Consider the following 26673-nt stretch of genomic DNA (forward strand, 5'->3'; position numbering starts at 1 on the left):
CCGGTTGGCCCACCCGCCGATAATTAACCTCAATCGTTCGATCGCAAGATATGAACCTGAACAAGCCAGCAGTCAGAAGTAGATTCCCCAGACAGACAACCTAGTGATTAGAATGGTTCTGTCAATCCTAGTACTACTAATCTTCACTCAGTCTGATCATCCTTGTTAGGTTACTGCAACGGTATTGGAACAAAATTGAGTCAGTCAGTCGGTGGGAAGAGGAGGAGGGAAAATGGTTGCATAGTGAGGTAGCCTGAAAAAAGGGGCCGGGGATCGAATACCCAGGGCACACCCAAGATTAATGATCCATTGGGTCTAGTCTCTCGCTGTCCCTCTCTCTTCCTCTCCTCTCTCTCTCTCTCTCTTTTTCTCTTACTGCCAATACCCGTAAGAATTTGGTGGTTAATGGTTAAATAGGATGAAAATAAATTAAATCCCTAGTACTATCGAATTATCTGGTTTACTTACTTAGTATATTATAATATAATGGATTTCATTTCGTATTGATGATCTGACCCAGCAGATACATACCACCGCCATTGCAGCACTCAATAAATGGTGACTTTATTTATTAGCCTGGCACACAACAATATAATCCCCGACTCAACTAGCAGTTATTATGCAACTTGATTCGACTCCATGACTTGTGAGACCATTCCATTCATCATACTATCTATCTCTCTCCCAGATTAATCTTCACCAAGATCCACCCACTTTTTTTAGCGCCGGTCGTTAATGCTTCTAAATCGTCCAGTGTGTCTCCATCCCAACTTTTTCCCCCCTGAGGGTCCTTTTCCCCCCCTGCTCACCTTACGCAACACAGTAAACGAACGAATAGCTTCCGGAGTCAAAGCCAATCACCGTGAATCCTACTGGGTGGATGCGCTCCTCTCTTGACTCTGCGTCCCGCTCCGGTTCCTTGAACAAGTGAACTCCTTCGGTCCCAGGGTGCAGTCTTACTACTTACGCAAGCACTGTCAGAGATGCAACAGAACGAACACCCATTGCTAATAAGTTTCCCGTCCGGCTCAGTGAAAACTCGGAACGATCCAGTGAACTAAAGGCCCTGGCCGTTACGATTTAATAGAAAAAAACGGGGGCGGATTTCCCGAGAGGAAGTTCTACTGGATGTGAGTTCTTACTGTGGGCGCGTGGAGAGGAAAAGAAAAAAGAGGGTAAATGTGTGTGTGTGAGTGAGTGGGCGAAAAGAGAGAAAGAAAGACAGTCCTTTCCCGGCAACCGTTTTCCTTCTAGAAGGGTAGAAAACCATTCTCAGCCTTAACAGATGCTACATGACAGCTCCGATTTGACACACCGAATTACATCATGATTCGAAATATTGAGTCTGGGTTTGGCTTCGTTTTGGCTTCGACAGCGTCATAGAATTTGTGTCCCTGAGGAGAGAGGGGAGGGGGGGAAAGGAAGGGAACCCGAGTCCAATGGAGGGAGTCGTGCTCGACTAGTCCAGAAGAAGCCTAAAATAGCCCCAGAGAGGCCGAGTTCAGGATGTTCTCCACGCCTCCACTTTGCCAAAAGGTGATATATTGGTCTGTGAGACCGTCCGATCCCATAGCCCATACGGAGTACTGCTGCTCAATCAACCATTGGCGAATGAGGCGGCGACATCGATACAACTCCTTGCTCCTCCTTCGGTGATGAGCGGAGTAAATCCCGGATGATACCCTCGAGTTGTCAAAAGATGACGTCCCGCAAATTTTAACCCCGGAAGTTCTGAACACATTTTTGCATCCTTGCATCCCAGCTGCAGCTGGGGAGATTTTGCCTTGCTCCCGTAATACCACTACGGAGTACTTCCTGCAGTGTCGTGCGTTGATCCTTTCCCACCACATGCACTTCTCAATTGAGTCTCTCTCCAGGGTCGTCTTATCTTCTGTTTCTGCTACTACCACCCTGGAGCGAAACTAAACCCACCCGTGTTCCCGAGCCATGGCACCCAAGCCACCTACTCAAGTCACATTGCCTGATTTTGCGCACACACTGCGGAGCACGGAAATCTCTTCCATTCTACCGACTCGTCACTTTGACAGAGCCATGGGCTTGATTTGGAGGCTACCCAAGTCTGGGTAACCGACCGCTTCAGGGAACAAAGATACGGCGGCGTCCCTGCGCCATCCCTGCGGGGTCGTCCGGGCATGCGACCGAGATCGGTACCTGTCACCTAACCTGACTATCGTACCAGTCATACTCCAGACCTCAATCCATGTGCCTGGATGCCCAAACCATGATCAAACATTCTCCTGCATTAACTACCAACCCAGCAGAGCACTTATCCAGCTGCGAAGATACCCTAACCGAAGCACATCCCCACTGCCCTCCGATGTGCGGTCTGCGTGTGCGTGCTTGCTTTATCTTCGAGCTACAGATAGCCAGACCGAAACTTCAATGATTAGATCGCTACGACAGCCATCAAACACGTCCATGACGTGGCCAGACAAGAAAACGGCATGCAGCATCAAGCCCATCACATTGAGACTTGCAGTAGGCAGAGTACCTAGAACACCCAGTTCAACTAAGTTACCTGAGTGGGGTCAGTCACTTCAGTCAATCTTCTCTCCCCCCTCTGTGACACATCCAACGCCTCCAACTATGTTGTCAAACGTCAACAATAACTTTGTTCCATGACTGGCGCATATCAGAATGATCTGCGGGGTACCAAGACCCAGATAGGCGTCGCTTAATCCATCACATACTGACTTTTGGCTGACACAAAAACCCTGAGCCACAAAGGGGTCATAGCTAAATACTGCCCCCCCCCTTTTCGGATCTCGGATATTTACCTACCTTTTCTATATTGACTGCCACTACAAGTAAGTACGGAGTACAATAAGAACTGGTAAATTCCAAATCAGCAGCCATTTATCGTAAGAAAGACCAAACCAATTATCATATCTAAATTTCAAATCATATATATGTCTTACATAGCATAATTCATTCGTCTCTTTTGGCCCCCAATGATAATATGCAGGGGTATGTAGATAGTCTACTTAAAGCTTGGGGGCCAGCCGGCCGGGGGTGTCCGTTCTAGTATCTCCTGAAGAAAACTTCCGTGGAGGAGACGGAGGAAAGGACCATGATATTTCCAAACTAGCGATTGGCTGCATACGCTCTTTATACTTTCAATGCTTTTTGTGTCTAGCCCCTCTTAAGCGATGCGCGGTTTAAAAAGCCCCCTGATAGTTAGTCAACTATTCTATAGTAATCATCTGCAAGCGATTTCCAGTATAGAATCATCCTCGTTGATTGAGAAGCTGAATGAAGCTTACTTGTTATTTCCTCTATGGAGAGTACTACAGTATACAGGTAGCTCGATAGTATATGTTCATGTTCATTGTATTGATTCAATATGTCGTTACGTACATGTCTGACTAGCTAGCTCCCATATCTTGCATTTTGGTTTTTCAGAATAGACCTTCTGGAAATACTCTTCTCTTCTCTCCTTGGAGTAACAAAGGAAACATATTATGGAGACTTTTTTTGATTAAAGAGAGAAGAAAGTAAAAGAAACAAAGAAATTCGTGGTAAGACATCATCATATCGTATCATTCATGCCTGGGTACTTCAATATCTCCCCAGTAAGATGGAAGAGTATCCAGGATAGTAAAGTGACCATTATCAAGAGATCAAACCGGTATGGAACCCAAAGGTAAGATCAAAGTCAGCATGGAAATCCCGAATGCAACAAGAAAAGAACCGGTTCTCCTTCAGCCGGCTCCCAAGTCAGAGTCATAGTAAAAGTATCGTAGAAGACAACGTCGCCTTGTTCCCAGGTATGCCAATAACAAACCCTACGGTCATAGAGAAGGGGATTCAGAACATTGCATAATCTGTTTGAGTCAGCGTCTGATATGTCCTTAATGGCGTAGGTGGGTTCCGAGGTGATGTTGCTTTGAGAGAGGAGTGGGTGGGAACGGAAGCAGGGCCGGCCATGCGAGAAGTGAGGTGTGATCAAGGGCAGACTGTTGGTCTTAGTGTTGGTGTTGGTGGATGAGTTTGATGTCTTCCAGGAGAACTGCTGGAGCATTTCGACGGTGTAGCTGGCTGGGAGGTGAGAGAAAAACAGAGATGAAGCGGAGAAAAGACTGCGTCGGGTTTTCTCTGAGATGGGGACAGTGGCGGTGATCATTTGGTATCTGAATTGAGAGGGAGGTTTATGTGAGTGGGGAGTAATGAGGTTTGTGAGAGAGAGGGAAGGAGGGCTTACTTGAATGGAGATGAGATTGGGGACTGCTTCGTGTTGTTGGCGTCTTTATCCTTCGTGGTTTCACTTGCCCCATCGAAAGGTACCCAACCTACCCGGATAAGCTCTTCTAGCTCCTGTGGATCACTGTCTTCGGCTTCTTCTATATCGAAGTCGGATGCCGAAAGGTGAGAAGCGTCCATACTCTCGGCTTTCTGCGCGATCAGCTCATGGTCAAGAGTGTCTGTGAATCCGCAAAGGACGATAGGTGAGTTCTCGTGTGCTAGGCCTTGGACTTTCTCCTTGTCGATCTGGCTAATTGAGGTTGCATTGACAGGAGTAACCATCATACCGCAGGGATAGATGGGGTCGACTGTTACCGGCGATGACCAGTTGTACAGCTCAGATTTAAACCGGTAGCACCATGGACGTCCGTTCTTGTGAACCAACTCCAGTTCTGAGTCCGCGTCGAAAATCTCGCGCCATCCATACATGAAGCAGCCGTCAACAGTATAGCAAAGTGCTGAGTGCCATGGTGTGACTGGCGTTGGAGTTCTCGGGAGAACGTTTATGGAGATCTTGGTTAATCCATTTGAGGGGTGGATTGAAAGACGAATGTAACCTGGGAAGTTCTTTAAAATAGCTTCTGCGAATGCCTACAGTGAAACCACACGTGTTAGTGACAGTCAATGCTGTGCATGCTTGGTTAGCGCTAGAGTTCTGGGTGAATTATTTCACTCACCGCGCCTCGTTCGATCATGGATTTAGCGACATCGCCCAGATGTTTTTTATGCGACTTGCGAGATTTGGTACCATCGTCTACATAAAGATGTTCCAAGTCCTTGGTCAGGAACTTGATATATCCTCGGTACGTGGTACAGATGTTTTCATCGGACTTGATCTTGACAGCGGCGTCAAATCCCTCCGGTGTGTACCTTTTAATCAACTCCTGGCGAAACTCTGGAGCCAATTTCTCGTACGTCTTGCTATCAAGGTTGACGTCTTCATGGATGTGAACCAGATTGCGCAGTCTGGCGAACTCAATATGGTCGTACTTGTTTTCGACTACCATTTCCCTCAGTGCATGGCTATACTCCCAGACGTCTCTGTCGGACACGCCCAAGATATCTGCCGAAAGTCAGTTTTTATCTGAGCATACAAGATCAGGAGTACCGTCTTCTCGACTTACCGTTATACACGAGGCCATCAGACACGATTGTGAGCTTAGCTCCATATTCATAGACATCACCAATGGCAGCGCAGAGACCGTTAAGGTGCGCGAGAGAAATCTCTTCGCCTTTATCAGGAAGGCTTCCCAAGACCTTATTCTCTCGGTTCGGGGATTTGAAGGGAAAAGCTGGTAGGATCATTTGGATCGGCTGCTTGGCGTGTATCTGATTGCACATCTTGGATAGAAACATAATGTTTCCGTCGCTGGTGTGGTCTCTTGCCGTTTCTGGCACCATGCTACGATACCGACCGATGACTTCCATGACTTTGAAGGCCTTGAGCAGTGGATCATCATCGTACTTGCATTCTGAGGCTTGTGGGTCGATGGTGGACTCCATGGGGGGCTTGTCCAACTCCATATGGAAGATGCCTTGGTCCTTATTGAAAGGGTCTGTCTCCATATGGAGGGTACCTGAATCCATATTCAGTTGGTCTGACTCCACAGGCAAGGTGTTTGACTCCTTAGGGATGGCATCCGACTCCATAGGGAGACCGTCTGACACCATATTGACAAGGTCTGATTCCATAGGGATGGCATCCGCGTCCACAGGAAGCACCTCTGACTCCGTATGGATGGTATCTGATTTCATAATGAACATATCTGTCCCCAAAGAGACGACGTCTGATCCAAGTGTGGGTGTGTCATCCATATTGGCGCAGTTGAGATCCAAGTATGGGCAGATGTGTTGTGTGCATCTCAGAAGACTGAGACGTGAAGGAGTACACGTCCAATAACACGGTATGAGACTGCACTTCACTGGCTACACGACGACTAAGCGATGCAAACTCATATTCTACAGTACTCTGGCTTGAGTTCGGCGTGAACCGTTCAGGGCTCAGGAACCGTGATGTCAATCACCAAAATCCACATTGCTTGGTGCCGGATGCAGTAATGCATGTACCCGCCGGAACCAGCTGACGATAACCCTTGGTGTACCCTCACCATTCACTATTACTTTCAAGGTGACAAGGTGGGTGCAATGTTTCGCTGGCATTATCTACAGAATGCCTATAACTTGTCCAGGCACATCGACTCGAGATGCCATAAGGATGGTGCGAAAGAGAGAGAGATTGGGTTAAATGCCAGTAAGCTATCATGAAAAGTTAGTATATACAATGAGCCGGCAGGGATAATGTAGATCAATTGTCCCCTCGGGTCGCGAAATGTCACCGTTGCATCGGCACCAAATCAAGAGATTTAACGGTAGATTGGGAGTGCCGTTATATATACCGGGTTGTACATCCACTTGGGGACATGCAAGCTTCAACTTGACCTTTTGCAATATAACAAGCTGCTAGTCATTAGGGCATGTTAGTTACATGCAGAAGATATTGGGAAAATATATCCCGACCAATTGATATATTGCTGATGGCACTGGATATCCTAGTTGGCAACGGGTGACTTGGTCACGTTACGTCGTTTTCTTCACACAGCATATCTAATGCAATGGCGCTGCTTATATCTAGATATGCACTCTCATCATGTAATATCATTTGACCATATTATCTAGATCTACCCAAACCAAGCCAATTCTAATGTCGCTGCACAACAGGTGCTTCTACAAGCCCACAAATCAGATATGCGTATACACTAAGCCTTGCGGTGCATGGAAGTCGGTGATGCCTAAGAGACGATGTCATCAGCTATGCTATTGAAGATTGTATGCGAGTGACTTACCTGGTGGCTAGGGAAGATCAACGTATCCGCAATCACAACATTCTCGCGCCGACCGGCGGCGAATACAACCACCTCAGCAATGTCATCGGGTGTAAGTGGCTCACAGCCGCTGTAGTACCCATTGTTGTCAGTATATGTCCATGTGCCTTTAGTCTGCCAAGAGTAATATAGAAGGGGTCCTCACGCATAAACTGCATCTGCCTTGGCCTTGTCACCATAGAACCGTACAACGGAGAATTCCTATCGAAGAACATGCATTAGATAGGGCCATGCGATTGACATAAGCGAAGTCTTACAGTCTCAACCTGACCGGGATCGATCTCAATAATACGAATTCTTGTGGCGATAAGCTCCTTCCTCAGAGCATCGGTGAAGGATCTAATAGCCGCCTTCGTGGCGCAGTAGATGCTACCACCAGGGTACGCCTCACGGCCAGCGATACTGCCAATGTTGATGATATCTCCTCGACCACCATCAGCCCTCTTCTTGAAAATGGGAAGGATGGCCTGAGTCATGTTGATCAGTCCGGTAACGTTGGTCGAGAACATGATGTTGATGTCTTCAGCTTCAATTTCTGGGGCCTTGGCAACACCCTTGACGAGGCCTCTGTATTTTTCTTAGTATGGACTTGGGATTGACGATGAAACAAAACTATGACTCACGCATTGTTGACCAAAACATCAATCTCCTTGAACTCCTCGGGCAGAGAAGGCACGAATTTCTTGATATCTTCCGGGTTGCTCACATCCAGCTGCACGGGCAGCACCTTCACACCCTCACCAACTTCCTCCTTGATCTCCTTAGCCAGCTCCTGCAGAGAATCGATCCGTCTGGCAGTCACGATGATCTTCAAGTCCTTGGGAGAAGTGCGAGCGAATTCCTTGGCAGTGCTTCGTCCAATACCGGAAGAAGCACCAGTGACGAGGATGGTCTTGCCTTCAAGACGCTTTGCCATTGCTGTCGCCATTGTGCGTTTGATGAATGCTGGCCTGATCGCAGCACGAAACGGAAGTGGGGTGGATGCGGAGAATGTCCCGGATGAATGGGAGAGCTGTCGCAGGGATCTGATAGTGCTGTGACACGCTTGTAAAAGCCGCATAAAGAGCCTGTCAGCTGGCGTTGGTGACGGTTAAGTTAAGAGGGAAAGGTTTCAAATCGGACGAGAGGATAGGGGCTATTGGTGGTTTCTTATGAATCACAGGCCGAAGGTCGGGATGGCGTGCGGGGATCCGGCGAGGCCATTTCGTGCTCGGGCGGGGGGCCTGGCCTCGGCTGATGGTTATGCCGGTCGGACTGGCTTCCGATGGCTGCTTTGCATTCTTCCAGCTTCTGCTTCTCCCCTACTTTATGTCTGCTGGGATGGATAGCTCAATGGTGACAAGCTCACTGCTTTATTCGACACAAAGCAATACCAGCCTCTCAAGTACACTGTTGAATCATTTATCAACACGAGTACCTTGACTCGACCTTCAAAATCTGTCAATATATGTCTCTTAGAATGTTGACTCACCAATTGAGTGAATTCGCTCGTTTTCCGAATGCCGGAAACACCACTGGTTAACAGGTCATACGGAGACTAATTTCAAGGCCATTAGCAGGGGATGCTATAAACAGAGCTTTCCTCATCCAAGCATGCTATCTTGCATGATTGGCTAGGCCCGATGAAAGCATCATCATCCGCACTCATGAAAATATTCGAACTGACACTGTTGATAGACCACCGCACACGATCTTCACAGAACAATCTATCAAACCATCGCCTATATTCTCTCTTTTAATATTGGCGTCAGTGTGGGAATATCCGATATTGGCAGTTACTCTCATACGACATGGACGTATCGTTTCAGTTGGCGATAGCTTAATAGCGGGAAATCTTCGAAGAAAGAGACATTAAATCCATCTTTCCACAATTTTCAATGATGAATCTGAAAATTCAAATCACAGCGATGGGGGAGGCAGTTTGTTAGCGATCTTGACCTCCTGGCGACCTTGACCTTTTGGCGATCCGATAACCACGAGATAGTCCTATGGCCTGCGCAATGAGCGGCCACGAAAACAAAATCCCCGAGAAGCGGGCTTTGCTTTTGAAGGACGCAGAATACGCCAAGGCTTCCATGCATATCTAGGTAAACAGCTTTGCATGACTATGCAGATTTAGCCTAATGGGATGGCTCAAGACTTATGCTACCTGTCTGGGATAACTAACTACAAAGACATAATCGGACATAATTACCTGTTGAGTTTGTTGGAAACGGAGTTATTACATTAACTTCAATAAATATGACGCCAGAAAGCACAAAACCACGGGTCCGTGAGGAAAGCTACCAATTCGCCTTGATAATAGCGACCTGAAAGGATCAGTGCGAGGCGACAGCTATAAAAAGCTACTGGGCATATGATAAAGAAGATCTTCCTTCAGATACTTGGATGTGCGAATTTCCGGTATTAGTCTGGTGCTGGCGATCGTTCGTTACCGAACGTGCTAGCAAAGAGCTCAAGAGTTCAGGCCGCGTTCGTACAGTCCATCCAGTGCATCCACTATGATGAAAGACAAGACAGCCTAGTTTGAACGAACCACGGACTTCAGGGATCTGCAAACTCCAAGCGAAGAGATCGTCATCCCGGTTTTCAACCTTAAGATCATGTGCTCGGGCACGATAGGCACGCTTCTCTGGTTGTTGCGCACGTATGAGGTGCCGGTCGCTCTGAATGATCTAACATTGACACCTCAATATTCGTGGATTTCAAATCGGTAGGATTAAACCAACACGGTATCTACCAAGCCACGTTTAGCACGAAGAATAGGGATAACGAGGTTATGAGGTAACGGAATCTGCAAGCATAAAGTAGGAAATCAATCACGGGTACCAAGTCAGCAAGTCTAAAGCCCGAAAACCGAATTCAACTGTGGAGTTTATTCCTTTTTTAAGCGAATGGCCGGCGCTCTGAGGGGCGTTGATTGCGGGATTCGGAACTCATGGTTGTTTGCAGGTTACCACCAGGTAATCAGGTCCGACGTGGTAAGTAGTCTTTGAGATCCTCAGCCCTATTGGAGGAATCGTAATTTGTAAACAAAATCGTCTATAGGAGATTAAGGTTGGGGTCGAAGAATCAAGGAATTCTGGACTATCCTTCAGCCATGCAAGTAGACTTTGAGCTCGGAAGTGACTCCGATGCTCGTGCAGGGAATGACAAAAGTCCTGAGGCCATGACTTGGACAGTCCGTCATCTGAAGGAGGTAACTATTGAAATGGATTTATGATCTCCTTGTCGAAGTTCTGGCATTTGCTTTGGGATGGAGTTGGGGGCAGTGGATCGTCAGGGATAGTGGCTGGCCACTGGCTCTTTGACCGCTTCGGTGCCTCCTTTCCCTTTTCCCTCTCCGGCCGACGATCATCGCTAGCTTTTGACACTCCTCCAGAGCCCCAGAGCCAAGGTATCTGTGCCAATGAGAGAAGCCTCATGCTCTAGGAAAGTTTGACGGGCTATTTCCGTGGGCCAAAATGACATTATTGACATTTGACACAGGTCTATTCCACTGTTGACACCTCCCTCGTCTGTCGATCTTCGCACCTTGACTGCAGCCTTCACTTCAAAGCATTGGATTTGCACGTCATTTGCATCCTCCCCCGTTGCATGTACCCCATGGTATCTATCGTGCAAGTGAGAATTGCCCCTTTTGTGACACCTGGAGCTTCGCATGGGATGGTGCCTTGTGAGGACCATGGTGGGGACTTATCCACACATTAGTTGGCACCAATGAACGAAACGCCACCAAGCATAGGCTCAAAGACAAATACTCAGCTATTGAGACCAAGCTTCAGGGCCAAAAGGCATTTAGTCACCGGGTTGCATGGCAAGAAATTCAAATAGAACATCGGGCAGCCTCCCCGAACTTCCATAAAAGGTCTCTGCTGCGGTTCATTTACTATATCATGGTGGCGCTCTACCAACTGGCTGGTAGTGGAAATCCTTTGCCGCTTAGAGCTTACCCGGCGCAGCAATAGCGCGGCGCTATCCAGCCTCGTCCTCCCCATCCCCTTTGGACCTGCATGAGGGACCCATCGTCTATTGATGATCATAGCCACATTCTCGCAGCTGCACCGCTGAATTGGGATGAGATTTTTCAACAGCCGTAAGACAATCGAACCCCGAGTCTTCTCTCGGGTTCCATTCCCCCGGAATCATGTATGTCATTTGAATTATCAAGCCACGAGGAGCAACAATGGAAAGCACGCCCCTTTTCTATGCAGACTCGATGCGAGGGTTGTACAGCATTCTCCACATGCAAGCTCGGAGTCCACAGCTTTGATGCAGCCAAGCCTGGCAACGGCTGTTGGCTTGCGACCTGGACTCGTATGGTCCCTGAAGGCACGAGTCATGCGAAGCAAACAATATCTCCGCCCACAATACACGCTACCATGTGGGATAGTATTTAATATCTTCTGCCTTTGTCTAGGCATCCGCAGTTTCAGTGTTTCTTACGTTTATGAAAAAGGTGGCACAGCATTTAGTGCAGGCAAAACATGCAATTTCAAATCCCTACCTGGTCAAACTTCGGCCATGGTGTGCTCTTTGAATTGATGTGATCGACGGTTACAGGTGAGGAAAACGGAAATAGAAGACTATGACTACTAGTAGTTGTCGCTTGCCGCCCAAGGTTGCGAGGAGACAGGGACCTGCGTGGACAATAGCACAAAGCGCGGACACGCTGCCTATCGAGCACTCGAGCCTACGTCAAAGACTTCCCCAAATATGCCGATCAATCACTGAGCAGATAGCGATCTATCGTTTTAGGAATTCTCCGACCAGTGATGAATGATAAGTGAGAAACCATGGTTGCTGTTGTCCACGTTTGACCGGAACGGGTGAACGCAGAGGATACATGTAAGAAACTGGCAAACGCTAAGAGAATATCTGCTCCACTGCGAAGCTGATTGTGCGAACTGTTGTTGACTTTCTCTACGACAACCCACAATCTTAATATGCAAGTTTAGCTTTTATCGAGGCGCGAAACCTTGTTGGGGAGGAGCCATCCGGGGTCTTCCGCTAATCGGGGTCTGGTGATGGCCATCTTTTGCCCTGCTATGCATGCTCCTCATGTCCTTGTTGCCTTGGACGTACCCTGAATTGCCAGTGTTAGCCAGAACCCAGGCTCCCAGAAAGGAACTAGTTTATGCAAGGCATTGGACTAGAGATCTCGTGTTTCTCCTCGCTTGGTGACCCACCGCCACGCTGAAGGGCAGATCATTTCTTATCCTGACCTATTCGCAAGGATAGAATGACATGGACGAGCGAATGACTGCTCGAAATCGTGCCATACACGTTTTAGTCTACCTAGTGCCAGAAGACTTCTATGCCGCTTTAGGATTGTGTGCCTCCACCGACACTATCCACACCAGCACGGTCGTGGCCGAGTCTCATCAATTTGAAACCCGTGGAAGAACATTCTTCAACATCATCTAAACCAGATTGAGAAAGCCACCCAGCTTTCTCCATGTGGCTATTGATCCTGGTCTTATTTTTGCAGCACCCCGGGGTCTTTGCTTGCGGTCACTTAAGGGGCACAAGATGAGCTGGGGATACACGAGCTAGAAGGTTGAAACGGGCATTTTGTGTTTGACCTTCCCTCTTCTTAGTGGAGCCAATCTAGCCGAATCAACGGTACCGTACGAGGGATATTGCCGAGTCCGTACCAGCCAAATCGAAAAAAGCACTATACTCCAGGAGGGAAGTTCTCAAGACACCATTGTGGCGTCCCATGGATCGACCATCGGAGAGAGACTCCAGTGACAGGGCGTTGGGTGCCATTCTGGGTCTCGCTCTACAGGCCGCCGTCTTGATTGACTAATGTCTCCCCTACAAGCGCATCCACTCTGCCGTCTGCCCACGACACCAGTGGAGACCGACAGCTTAGTGCCATAGATCATTACTGCAATTTGGAAGGAGTCCGGGTCATGTAGCCACACTGTGCCGGGCAACACCGAGCTGAATTTGTCTACTACGTATGCTATTACTCTCCATCCAGGGCTCCCCAGCAGTCTAGCGGCCTTCGCACGCTATTAACTACTATCAAACTTTGAGCTATTGCGGGGGGTATTCGGGCTTAATTCGCTGAACTGTTAAAAGCAGGACCCCCGATATTTTTCTTTTCCCTCTTTTACCCCGGTGCAGGATCTTGAAAAGCAACCCTACTTCAAGAGTTGGCGTTAGCCCACACATTCTCTTCTTGAAAGCTTGTCGGTGTATATTTGACCCATGTGGTAAAACACGTTCCGGCCTCTAGGTTTAAGAACCTGGAGACTGTACATCTACGCAGATCGATCTATTGACCGCAAACCAATGCAATAACAACAACATACGCTTCATCCTTTACATTACAAATCACACGCTCTTTTGTGCAACATTCATCTGCTCAACTGGCCCACTCCTTTGCCATGCTGGACGAAATGATGGGAAGCATGCTGCTTCCCCGGACTACGGATGATGGTACAGCTCGCGGACAGCGAGCCCTGGTAGTGACAGCCGTGCTTACCGCAATCTCAATCGTCATCGTCGCTATGCGAATGTATGCACGAATCGGGATAATGAAATTGACTGGTCGTGAAGATTATACGATTCTCATTTCTTTGGTACGTATCCTGGTTAGGGGGTTTGAGTGCTTGCTGGTAAAGTGGCTTATATTGACATTGGTTGCATGTAGGTGTTAGCATGCACTTATCTTGGTCTTGTTGCTGCTGGTAAGTTATGGCCATCCGTCAGCCACCTGAAATATCTCTCTTACATGCTGCAGAGGTACATTTTGGACTGGGAAAACATGACGACGATTTGTCCGACGTTGTTGTGAAAGAACAATTAAAGGTAACACTTCCCAATAATACTCAGTCTCTAGACCTATACTGATCCTCTGTGATGAAGCGACTCTGGGCTGCTATTCCTTTCTATAACGCCAGCTTGATCTTTACCAAATTCTCCATTCTTTTCCAGTATCTTCGAATCTTCCCCGACCGTCGCTTCCGGCTTGCTTGCTGGATCGTATTTGGTATTGTGGCTACCTACGGAACATGGGCAGTAGTCAGTGGTTTCTTGAATTGTGTCCCAGTGGCCAAATTCTGGGACCGCAACATCTCCGGCTACTGCCTTAGTTTCGAGGCAGTCTGGTTCTTCAACGCATCGATGAACATCGCTACAGACACGACCCTGTTGATCCTGCCGATGCCTCTTCTGTCGCAATTACAACTTCCGCGCATGCAGAAATTGGCCCTTATGGGTGTCTTTGCTGTCGGTGGACTGTAAGTCATGGCGATCGCCAAGTTGTCCAATACATGCTAATCGCTACGCTCCAGGGTTGTAATCACAAGTATCCTCCGTCTATCCAGTCTACGAAGCGTAGCCCAGAGCACTGACACCTCTTGTATGTACACTTCCGCCGCGTATCTTCTATGAGATTCAGACTGACAAACGAATCAGACAGCAACGTCGGCGCTGCCTATTGGACCGCTGCAGAATGCAACGTCGCCATCATCTGTGCATGCCTACCATTCCTTCGTCCGATCGTCAGCCGCCTCTTCCCTCGCTTCCTTTCGACCAACAGCTACAATCGCTACACCCGCAACCCCACCATGTCAGCCAGTCGCATGACCGCCACTCGGATGACCGCGCGCTCGCACCGGCAAAAGGTCGAGCTTTACTCCCAAGACCGTGACTACGGCATGTACACCATCGACGTCAAGTCCGGTGAAGCGAGCCACGATGGCGCGCTAGACGGAATCGCAGTCACAACAACGACAATGATTCAGGAGACATCGAGAAACAACGACGAGTCGACCAGTCAGCGTCGGCTAGTTGTGGATGTCTAATGATGATTTTGTCTCTGAACTGTCGTAATTTCGCACACACTCATTACTTCCCATATATTCACGAACTTACTTTCTTCTGATACCACGATGCATGATATATGACGCTGCATCTTCAACATTACCCCTTCTTTTCCATATACTCTTTGATCCTGATATCCCACACCTGCACTTTGTTTCACGCATGCATACCTACTTACCTACCGATCCACCTTCGTGTACATTCTTCTCATTCTCCGGATGTCTAATCATCGACGACTTTATGACCATGCTACAAGTTAAACCCCCTCTTTCTGTTTCTCGGTTCTATGTACATTCCTTCTTCCCTTCTTTCGCTCATCTTATATGATCCTAGGATAATCTCTCTGTACAACAGATACTAATACATAGTAGACGGAATAAACCGGCAACAAATTGAATATTTGAATAGACCAAAGAAAAAAAATCAACAAACCAAGTAACCAACCTAGTGTCCCGGATAAACAGAAACCCGCCCCCCTACGGAGTATCTATCTACCTACGTACTATCTACCCACCCAAATCTAAGATTAATAATTCTCACACGGTCAGAATCTCTTGACCCCCTCCCCTCCTTCAAATCTTAATCTTATCAATCGCATCACATCATGCCATATCTCAATTAGTAGTGACATTCGCCAGATCTAGAACACAACACCCCTCACACATACACCATCCCTCCTGTACCCCTCCTTTATGGCACAGTGGATAGATAGATAGATAGATAGATATTGCAGTTATACACAAGTAGAACGATACAGCAGGGAAAGTCATTACCGGACTAAACTTCACTCACGTGGGTAGCACTCACTACCTACCGCTAATCCACACAATCCCAATCAATCGAGAAGATAAACACCTACAGCATACTTCAACTATGCTCAATATCCTATGACTTACTAAGTATATCCCATATCCTTCTGTTCACACCCACTTCCCAGCTACACTCCGCTCAAGAAATAGGAAATTTCAACACACAACACTCACCTAAAGCCGCCGCCCCCCCACACACATAACCCAAGCTTTACTAACAATCCAGCCCATACTCATGAATCAGAACTCTGATGATCATAATAAGCGATGATCCTCCGAAATTAGCCGAGCCAGTCAGAGTAAATAATCCCTACGTAAAAATGTAGTAACTAGAGACTACTAGCTGTATATTATTCGCTCTCAATTATCTCCAGACCGGAAAACCCGGACGTAGGAAACTACTTACTATCTACTACCGTCGGAGATGGGGCAGAAAGAAGAAGAAGAACCCAGAAACAGAAACAGAAACAAGTATTTTACCTAGAGATAGCGCTAGTAGTTATCTATGACCAATCCAACTCCAACATTGACGCATAATGCACTGACCTATATTAGTTGATGAAATATCCTACAATTAGTTCCAAACAGCAGCTTCCTTTTCCATACGTGTAAAAATTTACGGTTCGCAGTGTGACAAAACAGCGATCGACCTGTTTTTTGATTTCGTAACGAAAGAAACAGAAAGAAAAGAAAAAACTGAAGATCAATCAGATCAAATCCCTTGCAGTGAGGGGTAAAATGTGTGAGACTAGACTAGACGACTTGCGATGAAATAATAACAATTACATGAGAATAATAGCCATGGGAGAGAATTTTTCAGTACTGGAAAGGCCGAGGTCGGGCCGATCCGATCTAGTAAAAGGAAATCTGGCAGTTAAGCTTATCAATCAGTCAATCTATGGTTGAGAGATAAAAAACTGATTTAATCAAATAGATGGGGTTCCAGATAATCAATCAGTCGCTACAGGCTCGATCAATCATAGATCCTAGTGAACTAGTTTACTTCGGATCAATAACAGCCATCATATGATCTTGATAAGTCCCATATTACCGAAATCTATTCAGTTATTCCATGACCTTACGAACACAGTCATCTCACACCCGGTTGTCCCGTGATTAATAGCCTTGTCCACACGTCCGTCCGCCGGTACAGATTTAAACAAGGTGAAGGGGAGAGTGAGAGAAGGAGAGAAAATAAAAGTGTAACAAAACAAGCCTCCGTAATGTCTTTCTTTTGTAATCGCTTATCCCGCCAGCGCTTCAAACAAATTAATCCCAAGTAAAATAAATGAAATGTAGAGAACTTTTTTTCCCTTAATAGTGCACAAGTCCCGTGAAACTCATCGTGTTGCAAATGGTATCTCGTCAGAAAAAGTCTGCGCCAAATATGTGATTGGTGAAAGAGTAAAAGTAGAAAGCAAGCAATAGCAGCATACACAGTCCTTGGACAGTTAGATCCATGATCATTGTTGTCCTAGTTCCGCTAGCTCTCGCTCCTTTGCTCGCAGCATCTCTCTCATCTCTTCCGCTTCTCGTTGCAACTTTCAGCGACGCTCTTCCCTGATGTTGTCGAACTCCGACACACCGGGCAGCAACTGTGAGGGAGGGGGCGCAAGAGGAGCTTGGTGAGATGGATGGTGCTGACGGCTAAGGGCAGCGAGCGAGGGATCTAGGCGCGATTCGTCATGGCTGTTGGGGTTGAGGAGAGAAGAGATAGAACTGAGGCGGGCCGGAGGGGAAGGATTGACAGAAGACATGATCGGAGGAAGTTGGTTGGACCCATTTTCCAAAGTGGTCGGGATAGACAACGCTTCTGCTGATGACGCGGTTTCTGCAAGGGTGCGTTTCTTCGGATTACCCGAGGGATTTGGCGAAAGAGACCGTCGACCAAACTGAGACACCGGAGAGTGGCTTGGAGCGTTGATGCGATCCGGCTCTAACAATCTTGGTGGCGGGGGATGGTGCGGTAAGGAGACGGGGCCGGAACTAAATCCGGTAAAATCGACAGGCGGGGGTGCAAAGCCAAATTGCTTGGGCGCGGCCGGTGAAATCCTGTCTCCGGACATCGGTCCATAGTGATCCACCGGCTCAGAGCTGTAGTAGCGGTAGTGATCGTCGTGGACGCGAGCCAACGTCGCTGGGGAGGCCTCTGGCGACGCAGAGGAGCCATTCGACGACTGCGTGGCAGCAGTCGGGGAGTGTTCCCGCAGCGCCGGCACAACGCGTTTTCGCCGCTTGATTATGGTCTTCTTCATTGTGGTGGGGCGATAGCACCCGTGGAGCTTGTAATATAGACCTAAAAGGAGTATTAGCCGCTTCAGGGCTCGTTTTGATTCCCGAGATAAGGCAAAAGAACATACCACACGCATTGCAGATCGGATGACCATTCTCGTCTCGTCGCCAGAGCGGGGTCACAGTAGTTCCACAATTCTGACACGATACCAACATGTTTCCCTCGGCCGACGCACCACTTTTTCCGGGTACGTCCGGTTCCTGTGGTGGCAGAGGCTTTTCGCTATCTGGATTGGCGGGTCGACCCCAAGCGTGCACCGGCACAGTCCCTCGGGCAGAGGACTTGTACACGCGGTTGTTGTAAGCCGGGCACCCGTCACACCCCTCAGCACCCCCTGTGCCGTTACAGTTGCCCCCACCTGGGCAAGATCCTTTGGAGCCATGACAGCCTCCTTCGCTATGGGTGTGTGCCTCATGCTGGGGTGCTATCGATGGTGGCTGTTGCTGTGTCGGTTGGGGTTGGACAGGTTCCGTGCTGGTCTGTATACGATTCCGCTTTGTGGGCCGGGCAACATTCCGTGCCTTCAAATACAGACCACAGGCATTGCAAATCATCGCTCCGGTCGGTGATCGTCGCCATAGCGGAGTGCTTTTCGTTCCACAGTTACTAAGTGTTACCAAGGAAGTCAGTACCGCCCAGGTAACAAACTAAGGAAGCCCAGGAAAACTCACCTGCAGGAATGTCCTAGAAAGGAAGTGTCCTTCTGAGACTTGGGTGACGTCCTTTCTGCGAGTGGATTTGAAGCGGACTCGGTCGACGGCAGTGTAGGCCGTTCGGAATCGTAAGTAGGCGTATGTTTTCTCTCGTAGGCATCGTAGGCATCGTAGCCTCGAGCGACATCATCGTCACGGGAACGGTCCACAAGGTGTTCTCGACCAGCCTGAGCAGATGAGATCAGCTGCTGAGCAGCGTCCAAGTCTTCCGCCGATGGATGCCGCGCAACCATATCCCGATTTCGAGGGAGCGATCGCACTGTCTCCATCTGGGGGATTGATGCCAGCATTGCCAACAAAAAAACGCCCGCAGAAGATATTCGCTTTCCTACTCTATCTCCCAGCGACAAGGTCCCCAGATCAAGGCAACCTGTGAGAGTAGAGCGAGTCACTCAAGATGAGAGCGTGGTCGAAATGAGGAGAGGGCTTTGTCGTGAAGGAACGTCGCACCACAGTCGGGGGGGCAAAGTAATGTATCGTATCACAAAGTCAAAAGTCGGTCAAGATGACAGTGCAGGGGGAAGGGAGAAAAAAGAAAAGAAAAGTCTAGCGACAGCCTGACTGAGAGGCAGGTAACTGCAGCTAGTGAAACTCCCAGAGCCAACCAGGCGGAGCCGGAGAGACGACAGAACACTGATCCCTGACGGTGACCTAAGCGTACTAGGCAGAGATAGGGGGTTCTCGGAAAAGTTGAGCGATCGTAAAGTTAAAAGGCAGAGATCAAGTAAGCAGCAGTCAAACTGTGTTGATGGACAACAGATCTGCCACGAAACGCTCGTATGTTGGCCAATCCAGGACGGGATGGTGTGAGTGGCGATCCTGTCGTAACGGATAATGTGCCCCGGAGTACTGGGTGCGGATGAACAGGTGAGGAAAGGGTTTAAAAAAAGAAACGAGAGATCAAAAAAAGAAAAGGGCCGATCTCAAATAGATTGGGGGTGGGAGGCAAAGAGAAAAAGTACGGGAATAGAGGAGGCTCGAGAGACAGAGAGACAGAGAGAGGGAGAGAGAGAAAGAGAACGGTCTGGAGAAACGGGATGATAGATCGATCGTTGTTTGGTGGGAGGGGAGGACAGCGGCGACAGGACAAGAAAGATCGGCGGTAACAGGACGATCAAACAAGACGGATGGAATGTCGGATCAGATATGAATGAGGGGTGTTGAGAGAGTAGTAGAAGATGATGATGATGAAAGGGGGATGGAAGAAAAAGAAAGGGAGGGAGGATTAGGGGGGCTGAGTGGATGGTGGAGGGAGTGGTGGTGAATGAGCAGGAAGGCGAGAGAGCCGAGGAAGAGATTGATAATAGAGGCAGGAAGTGGGTAAGTATGGAAATGGATGGTGGTGGTGGTGATGATGATGATGATGAAGGTGAGGGTGACCAGATAACCACGGGCCAGACCTTTTTCGGACGGTTCTGTCATGAGACGGGCAAATAGAAAGTACCAGATTACTTACCAACACGCCTCTCGGTCTGTTTTTTTCACTCAACTATTTTTAATGCGTTCTCGTTTTCATCTTTTTTGGGATGCCTTTGCCTTTTCTTTTTGGGTTTTCTTTAATTCAATTTTTTTTCTTTTTTTCCCCTCCCTTCGCTTCTTCGCGTGCTCTGTCGGTCTGTCAACTTTTCCCAGCAGTATGGTCTTTTTGCTTATCAGGCAGCCCTTTCTGTTATCGATCTCCCAGGGGGATCTACGACCGGGGGCTATTCCTTTTCCTTCTTCTCGTCAGGGTTTTGCTTTTTCCTACTCTGCAATCTGTAGTTTCAAACCGATAGTTTGACACAGTAAAAGTCTGAAAGTCTCTAAACTTCGTTTATCTTCTATTTTTCCATCCGCTAAGGAAAGGTGTGGACAGAATTTTTGCGCGTGAGAGCTCGGTCGCGCAGTTCCCTCACCCTTTTTTTTTCCCTCTTTGCTGGCCAATTCCCATCCCATTTGCCTACGGCCTCCCCAGATCGAATCTCCCGGGCTCCACCGATTCCTATTCTGGTTTAGTAAACTGGGTCTAAGGGGCACTGCGCCTTCCCGAATCGTCCGTAGCGTGTCCGTTCACGAATAAGCGTTATTCATCAGCCTATCATTGGCGAACCAAATCCTGGCGCTTCAGTCAGCGGCATTCTAGGCAACCACATTGGCTGCTTCGGAGATTCTATCACGATATCCCGAGCTTCCATGCTCCGCTCCGATGGTCACACTATGCACTCTTTCGTTCGGTAGTCGGCCATAATGAAGCACCGCCCTAGTGGTGCTAGCTGTTGGACTAGGTAACCAGACTGCATAAGATGAGCCCGAAGAGTCCCACTGGTCCCTATTTGGGACAATGTGGAAGCCCGTAAGGCTACTGCCTAAGCACACCGGAACAGGTTGTTATCTCTCCGACGGGCGGGCTGACGAAAGAGCCCGGTTTGATCTATCTCGCTCATGTGATTGGATTCTTACCCACCCATAACTGACAGCAACAACAACAACAACACCAAAGTACCTCTCTTTATTTTCCCCTTCCGGATTGCCGATTCGCCCTGGCGTATGTAAACCATCATCTTCTAGACTTTTCATAACCTTCCGACACTGGCTGCACAAGGCGCAAGGCGCAAGGCGCAGCTGCGTCTGACTTTTTGACACTCTGACACGCCTCCTCTTTTTTCTACTTCTCCCCCTTCCCTGTTCCCACTCTTCTAAGCATGCCCACCGGATGGATCTGATAGGTAACATTCACAATAATTGGATGGTTGGATGATTGGATACTGAAGATGAGAGGAGAGGCGAAAGAGGGGGGGCCGAAAGTATCCATCCCAAACGCCGACCTCCTTATCGAAACGTTCGCTTATTTTGTCTCTCAACTTTCGGAAATAATCTATTTCTGACCGTTCTACGGAGAAGTAAACTATCCTAAAAATCCATCTCCAATCCTCCGTACGGAGTACTCCGTAGTACTGTTAGTTACAATCAATCAATCAACCAAATCCAGCCGACTCATCCGACCTATCTAACCATGTATCAACTCTAGCCTGTTAACCAAGTAATCAATCAATCAAATCAAATCAACCAACAGAATCAACTTAATCAAGCGCCACTAAGTACATACGTAGGTTAGTAGCCCACCACCCCCTTAGTCGATCGTGGCGTGATGTATGACCCCGATAACCTGACCACACTCCCCTCCCCTCTCCTCTCTCTCCCTACCCCCAGCCCGGCACAAAAATGGATACGATTATGATATGATATGATATGATGTGAGATGGATATGATATGATCACAGCAGACTACTACGCTACTACCTAGTACACCTACCTACCAGGCTTACTACTACTTACTTACTTACCCAATACCGGTAAAGTTCCTAACCGATAACGCTAAAATCGGCAACCTGCGTCGATTTAGGTTTCGACACACCCTTTTTCTTTCTTTTGCCCATCACCCATCACCCACACCCCCCCCTCCCCTCATCAACGCGGATTCTAATTTGCCGCCCTACACCGACTCGGGGGTTCCAACGCGCGGAAGTTCCGCAACTCCGGGATAACCACTAAAAAAAGGAAAAATATAGATACTTGTTGGGAGGGTATCTAATTAATGCTGCATAAGTGTATGTGTCTGTGTGTATGTGATGACGACCATCACATACATACATGCATACATACCTACATAGTACATACATTGTCTACGCCACGAAATGGGAAATTCATCGTCGAGTTATTTTGCCCTGCGTAACGTAAATCAATATAAAACCTCCCGGATATGGTCGGAAATGAATACTATTCGTCTGAGCGTGTCGCTTAGAATGTATACGAATGTTCACTTTGTCGGTTGTTGCTTTCGAGTCAAAAGGAAGGAGGGAGCGAGCAAAGCGAGCAAATAACTCAGACCCCCTTCTCGCAAGGTGAGGCTGATTCTGGATCGATCCGTTGATTGATAAGTCGATATCGATTTCTTGGCAGGGCTTGGCAAGGGGCTTGGCGGTTATAGCTGTGGACGGAATTCTTGAACGAGGCGCGCGCGCGCGCGGATTTTGACTAGGCAGTCGGGGCTCGGGAGTCGGGCTCGGGAGTAACGGTTTACGCTACGATTAGGTTGATCTTGCGCGTTAGAATAGTGGAGGATGGGAGGGGGAAGGGGCAACGACAGCTGCAGTGATAGGCTCGCTTTGTGTGAGGTTCTACTGTCTAGTGTCTGGTCTGGATCAGTTGGTATTGGGCGAGGCATACGACAGGTGGGTATTTTCGTTCCTCGATGATTGGTATGCATTGATAAACCGAGGAAATTTTTTTTATCTGATTCAATAGAACATTCCACAAGAGGAAGGGGGGCGTGTCCTCAACAAGTGACAGAAAAGCCGAAAACATAGCCCCGTGACTCGAGTGGGACGGCGCAGAAGTTTACCGCATCCGGAACGAACACACAACGGCCCCATCTTGATAATCAATCGACCTGGATAGGGTGAAGAAAAGGCCCATCTGTAACAAGATTTGAAATCGCTTATCTCCGAGCTGGGGTAATCACCATCTCCGAATTCTGGGACCGGAAGATCAAACCGAACCGGCCGCTCGTGCTTGTTGGTGTCAAACGTTCCTATGGAGCAGGTTTGCCCGAGGCGATCTTTGAGTTGTTTTGAAGCCCACGCCACGCCCCCTTGGTCTACTTTCTACGTGTGGGGGCGTGGGATGGAATGGCTTAGTTCTGGACTTGATCGAGCTAGTTCGAGTAGTTTGCATGTTGCCTGAGCGGCAAGCCGGATCAGATAACTCTACCCACACATGCTTAGCATGGGACTGTCCGTGGTGGCTGTCGTCGGAGAAGACGAGTCCATGTGTTCCTTGTCCCACATGGGTAGCTTTAAGACGGCGGGACGCCGCTGTTGTGGTGCTGTAGCATCGCTAACTAGTACTCAGTTTGTATACTGTAGTGCTTGGCCATGATAGGCGATTCATGTGGTGTGATGTTCGTCTCAACACCGGATATACTGACTTACTAGCTGTTATCACGCCACGCGGCCATATCTGGACTTGCGAGTCCACGTCAGACTTCGGCTTAGGATTTATTATATATCATCTACTACTTATTATACACAACTAATGGGCATGAAACAGCGCCATCCGGTACGAACGGACCACTGGCCCCACAGGACAGCCTAGGCCTTTAAAATTCTCCAATGCAAACATCCACCATTTGAGAAAAAGAAAAAAAAGATAACGTGATGTAGAATGATTCGGTGTCATCTTCTGGCCGGATAACCCGGCCCAAACCTGATCCTTTTGTCTTTGCAACCACCATCACTTGAATCATCGCTGAGAATCAATCATCGCGCTCGTCGATCATCAAACATCGCATAAGAGTTATTTTCGCTTTCCCTGACTCTCACTCGTGCTTCGAACGCCTCGTTTGCAGTCACGGTGTCTTGTTGTACTTGTCAGCGAGAGGGATCGCAGACGATAACCAACTCTGAAAACACAAAGGATTATGCGTCATACATCATCACTCCGTTAACAAAGAACAGACTTTACACCTCGTTTAGACCTGCTCGGCGCCCCAACCCTGGTCGTTCTCACGCATGTTGGAAGGGGGCTCGATGGACGGAATGAACTCCAGGGCGAGGTAGCCCAGGCCGATGAATCCGATGATGGAGCCGGCAATGTACCGCAAAACGTGATCGTGCAGCAGGATACATCCAACGAAGATGTAGACTACGCAAGTGGTCAACTCATTAGCAGGGGTCTACGGCGATCACGGATAGTGTAACTTACAAGCACCACGTCCCAGGAAGGAGAAGAGGAAGGACGCGTAGCGGTAAACGTAATCGGGAACGTTGGGCAGGAATTCCAATCCACCGACAACTAAGGCCATAGTGTAAGTATGCTGTCAGATGCGCTATACTGCTGCCTGATCCGAGACTTACTGAGACCAAAGAGAATCACGTAGATGCCGACGATGATGGAGCTCATAGACGGAGGGAAGAACTGCGAGATACCACCGAGGACCATCAACACGCCGACGGCGATGTTAACAATTCGACTGCAGGTGTTGACGTTAGAGCACATTCCACCAAAACTACATGCGAGGCGAGGCCATCGTCGACGTACAAGATGTTAGAAAGATCCATTTTGGTAAGTGTTGAGGCCTAAAGAGCTCTTCCTGCTAATATGCCGGTCGTCGAGATATAGATAGGGCGTTCAATGACGAAGATTGAGTATCGGAACGGGTAGAAAGGGGAGAAATCCTGTAGATCAACTGCGTTAGCCGGTTCATTCAAGAGGATGAGACCAACGCCGGATTGGGCTCCGGCAGGCCAGCCATAACAGCTACGTCAGCTATGGTCGCGCGAGTGACGGCCACTCCAAGGGATTGTGGGCAGCATAATAATGCAGCCAGGGGATGGAAGCTCACCTTGAAAGCCAAGCTTCTTTGACAGATACGAGTTGGAAGGAAGAGGGCGGAAGGGAAATCAAGGAGATGGAGAGGCTCAAGCATCAGTTGTCGCGCTGTCGCAAGCAGCGGGTCTGCCAAGCCGCTGAGTAGATGACTCAGCAGGTCTCGTCTCCGGAGCGCCCGCAAATACGCGAGATGAAAGACCCATTTCAGCTACTATTTCTGGATGTGCGAGGATGACTATTCTACAAGGAGCTTGTATGCGGCATTGAGGTCAGGAGAAGGGGCCAGATGCACTCGACGAATATCATACAATTTTTTTGTTTGTCCCCATTGTCTCTGGAAAGACATGTGCAGACTCATTGATCACGAGGGCCACTCATACGTCATATCTGATAGGCAGCTACGATCTGTCAAGGTATGACAGCTGTTGACGGGCATACTTTGCTTCGAACAGATGCCTGACGGACTCCCAAACATGTAACAGTGCCAGAAAGCCCTACACTAGCTCTTTAGATCGCCTTGAGATCACCTTGCCTCTTCTCCAGTCGCACAGCCGACAATCCATTGGCTAGTCGGCTCATATTCATGGCGTCGCGTCCTAAATCGGCGTAGATAGCGTCCAAATCCGTACCAAGACCGACATTATCAGCAGTTTCCAAACTGCGCCCATCAATGAAAGGTGCAAGGGAAGGCCACACAGCCTGGGCATTGTTGAAAAAGAGGTCTACGCCCAGGTCGCCAAGTCCTTTGATCTCCTTGATCAACTTTCTCGTTTCGTCTCGGTCGTTATGGGCTTTCTTCAGGAGATTGTTAAGATCACCATCTGCAATATGCAGTCAGTCACCGGCCAAAATCTTACATGACGCATTCCTGGCGTGAAACACACGTACCGTACTTCTCATTGACGAACTCTGCCAAATCGCCTAGATTCGTTGCACCTTGCTCCCGATAGCGATTATATCCCCCATCCTTGAGAACCATAGTTCTCTCCTCCCAGCTGCTCTCCCCTAGTTTCCGTATATCATGATACCCGACCTCGATAAGCTTATTGACTGCACGCTGTGTCAGGTCGTGCGAGATGGGGCGCGACTTCAGCATCGCGTCCATGACCATAGCAAGTAGAGTATCCGGAGAGCTCTCCAGGCCTTTCTCTGCGATTTCGGTGCCATACAAAGGCGGGCGACCAAATTCCTTGACGACCTTTTGCAGTTTGGGCTTGTTTGATGCACTTTCTGCTGCTTCTTCGTTGTCTTCCTCGCCTTCTGCGTCCTCATCTTCTTCCTCTTCACCACCTTGCTCTTTCACAAGGTCGACGTTCTCGTCATCTGCCTCATCGTATTCTTCCTCTTCATCAAGTTCTTCGTTGTCTTCCTCGTCCTCTTCCTCGAAGTCTTCGTCCTTATACCCGGAGTCCTCCTGGATCAAGTCATCTTCTTCGGCAGTGTTTGCAGCTGACTTGGACGCTTTGGTAGGCGGCTGCTCTTTCTCTACCTCGAGACTCCCTTCAC

At 48.5% G+C, this 26673-nt stretch overlaps 6 protein-coding genes across 6 annotated transcripts; 1 reads left to right on the top strand and 5 right to left on the bottom strand.

Moving 5' to 3' along the window:
- Positions 1–3744: 3744 nt before the first annotated feature.
- On the bottom strand, positions 3745–6131 carry BO88DRAFT_469231 (isocyanide synthase family protein; the record flags this gene model as incomplete). Its single annotated transcript, XM_025711614.1, has 5 exons — positions 5388–6131; positions 4941–5326; positions 4223–4776; positions 3931–4151; positions 3745–3806 (listed from the first exon to the last, which is right to left on the bottom strand). The coding sequence occupies exons 1-5, from the start codon at positions 6076–6078 to the stop codon at positions 3745–3747; spliced, it is 1914 nt and encodes a 637-aa protein (XP_025560510.1). The 5' UTR covers positions 6079–6131.
- A 769-nt stretch (positions 6132–6900) lies between these two features.
- Positions 6901–8294, bottom strand: BO88DRAFT_406733 (oxidoreductase, short chain dehydrogenase/reductase family). Its single transcript, XM_025707232.1, has 5 exons — positions 7769–8294; positions 7403–7712; positions 7291–7346; positions 7107–7215; positions 6901–7052 (listed from the first exon to the last, which is right to left on the bottom strand). Exons 1-5 carry the CDS (start codon positions 8071–8073, stop codon positions 7020–7022), a joined length of 813 nt encoding a protein of 270 aa, XP_025560511.1. The 5' UTR covers positions 8074–8294; the 3' UTR covers positions 6901–7019.
- A 3805-nt stretch (positions 8295–12099) lies between these two features.
- Positions 12100–13366, bottom strand: BO88DRAFT_427780 (uncharacterized protein; the record flags this gene model as incomplete). Its single annotated transcript, XM_025709035.1, has 4 exons — positions 12100–12203; positions 12491–12647; positions 12854–13165; positions 13325–13366. The coding sequence occupies 4 exons, from the start codon at positions 13364–13366 to the stop codon at positions 12100–12102; spliced, it is 615 nt and encodes a 204-aa protein (XP_025560512.1).
- A 177-nt stretch (positions 13367–13543) lies between these two features.
- BO88DRAFT_345717 (PTH11-like integral membrane protein) lies at positions 13544–14965 on the top strand (the record flags this gene model as incomplete). The annotated part of the gene is made up of 6 exons (XM_025703308.1): positions 13544–13738; positions 13810–13846; positions 13900–13967; positions 14025–14398; positions 14453–14520; positions 14577–14965. The coding sequence occupies 6 exons, from the start codon at positions 13544–13546 to the stop codon at positions 14963–14965; spliced, it is 1131 nt and encodes a 376-aa protein (XP_025560513.1).
- Positions 14966–17256: 2291 nt separating this feature from the next.
- sreA (siderophore transcription factor SreA) lies at positions 17257–19089 on the bottom strand (the record flags this gene model as incomplete). The annotated part of the gene is made up of 4 exons (XM_025709036.1): positions 17257–17324; positions 17346–18089; positions 18154–18692; positions 18758–19089. The coding sequence occupies 4 exons, from the start codon at positions 19087–19089 to the stop codon at positions 17257–17259; spliced, it is 1683 nt and encodes a 560-aa protein (XP_025560514.1).
- Positions 19090–24307: 5218 nt separating this feature from the next.
- BO88DRAFT_427783 (TVP15 family protein) lies at positions 24308–26278 on the bottom strand (the record flags this gene model as incomplete). Its single annotated transcript, XM_025709037.1, has 5 exons — positions 24308–24480; positions 24541–24630; positions 24693–24808; positions 25724–25988; positions 26056–26278. 5 exons carry the CDS (start codon positions 26276–26278, stop codon positions 24308–24310), a joined length of 867 nt encoding a protein of 288 aa, XP_025560515.1.
- Positions 26279–26673: the final 395 nt, after the last annotated feature.

Source organism: Aspergillus vadensis (assembly GCF_003184925.1).
Source record: "Aspergillus vadensis CBS 113365 unplaced genomic scaffold BO88scaffold_20, whole genome shotgun sequence".
In the NCBI taxonomy this organism is placed as follows: Eukaryota; Fungi; Ascomycota; class Eurotiomycetes; order Eurotiales; family Aspergillaceae; genus Aspergillus; species Aspergillus vadensis.

Excerpts from the sequence above, each read along its gene's own strand:
- BO88DRAFT_406733 (XM_025707232.1), bottom strand. The coding sequence starts at position 8,073 with ATGGCGACAGCAATGGCAAAGCGTCTTGAAGGCAAGACCATCCTCGTC. Across the intron at positions 7,713-7,768 it reads GATGTTTTGGTCAACAATGC|AGGCCTCGTCAAGGGTGTTG; the intron begins GTGAGTCATAGT and ends AGAAAAATACAG. Across the intron at positions 7,347-7,402 it reads ATCCCGGTCAGGTTGAGACT|GAATTCTCCGTTGTACGGTT; the intron begins GTAAGACTTCGC and ends GTTCTTCGATAG.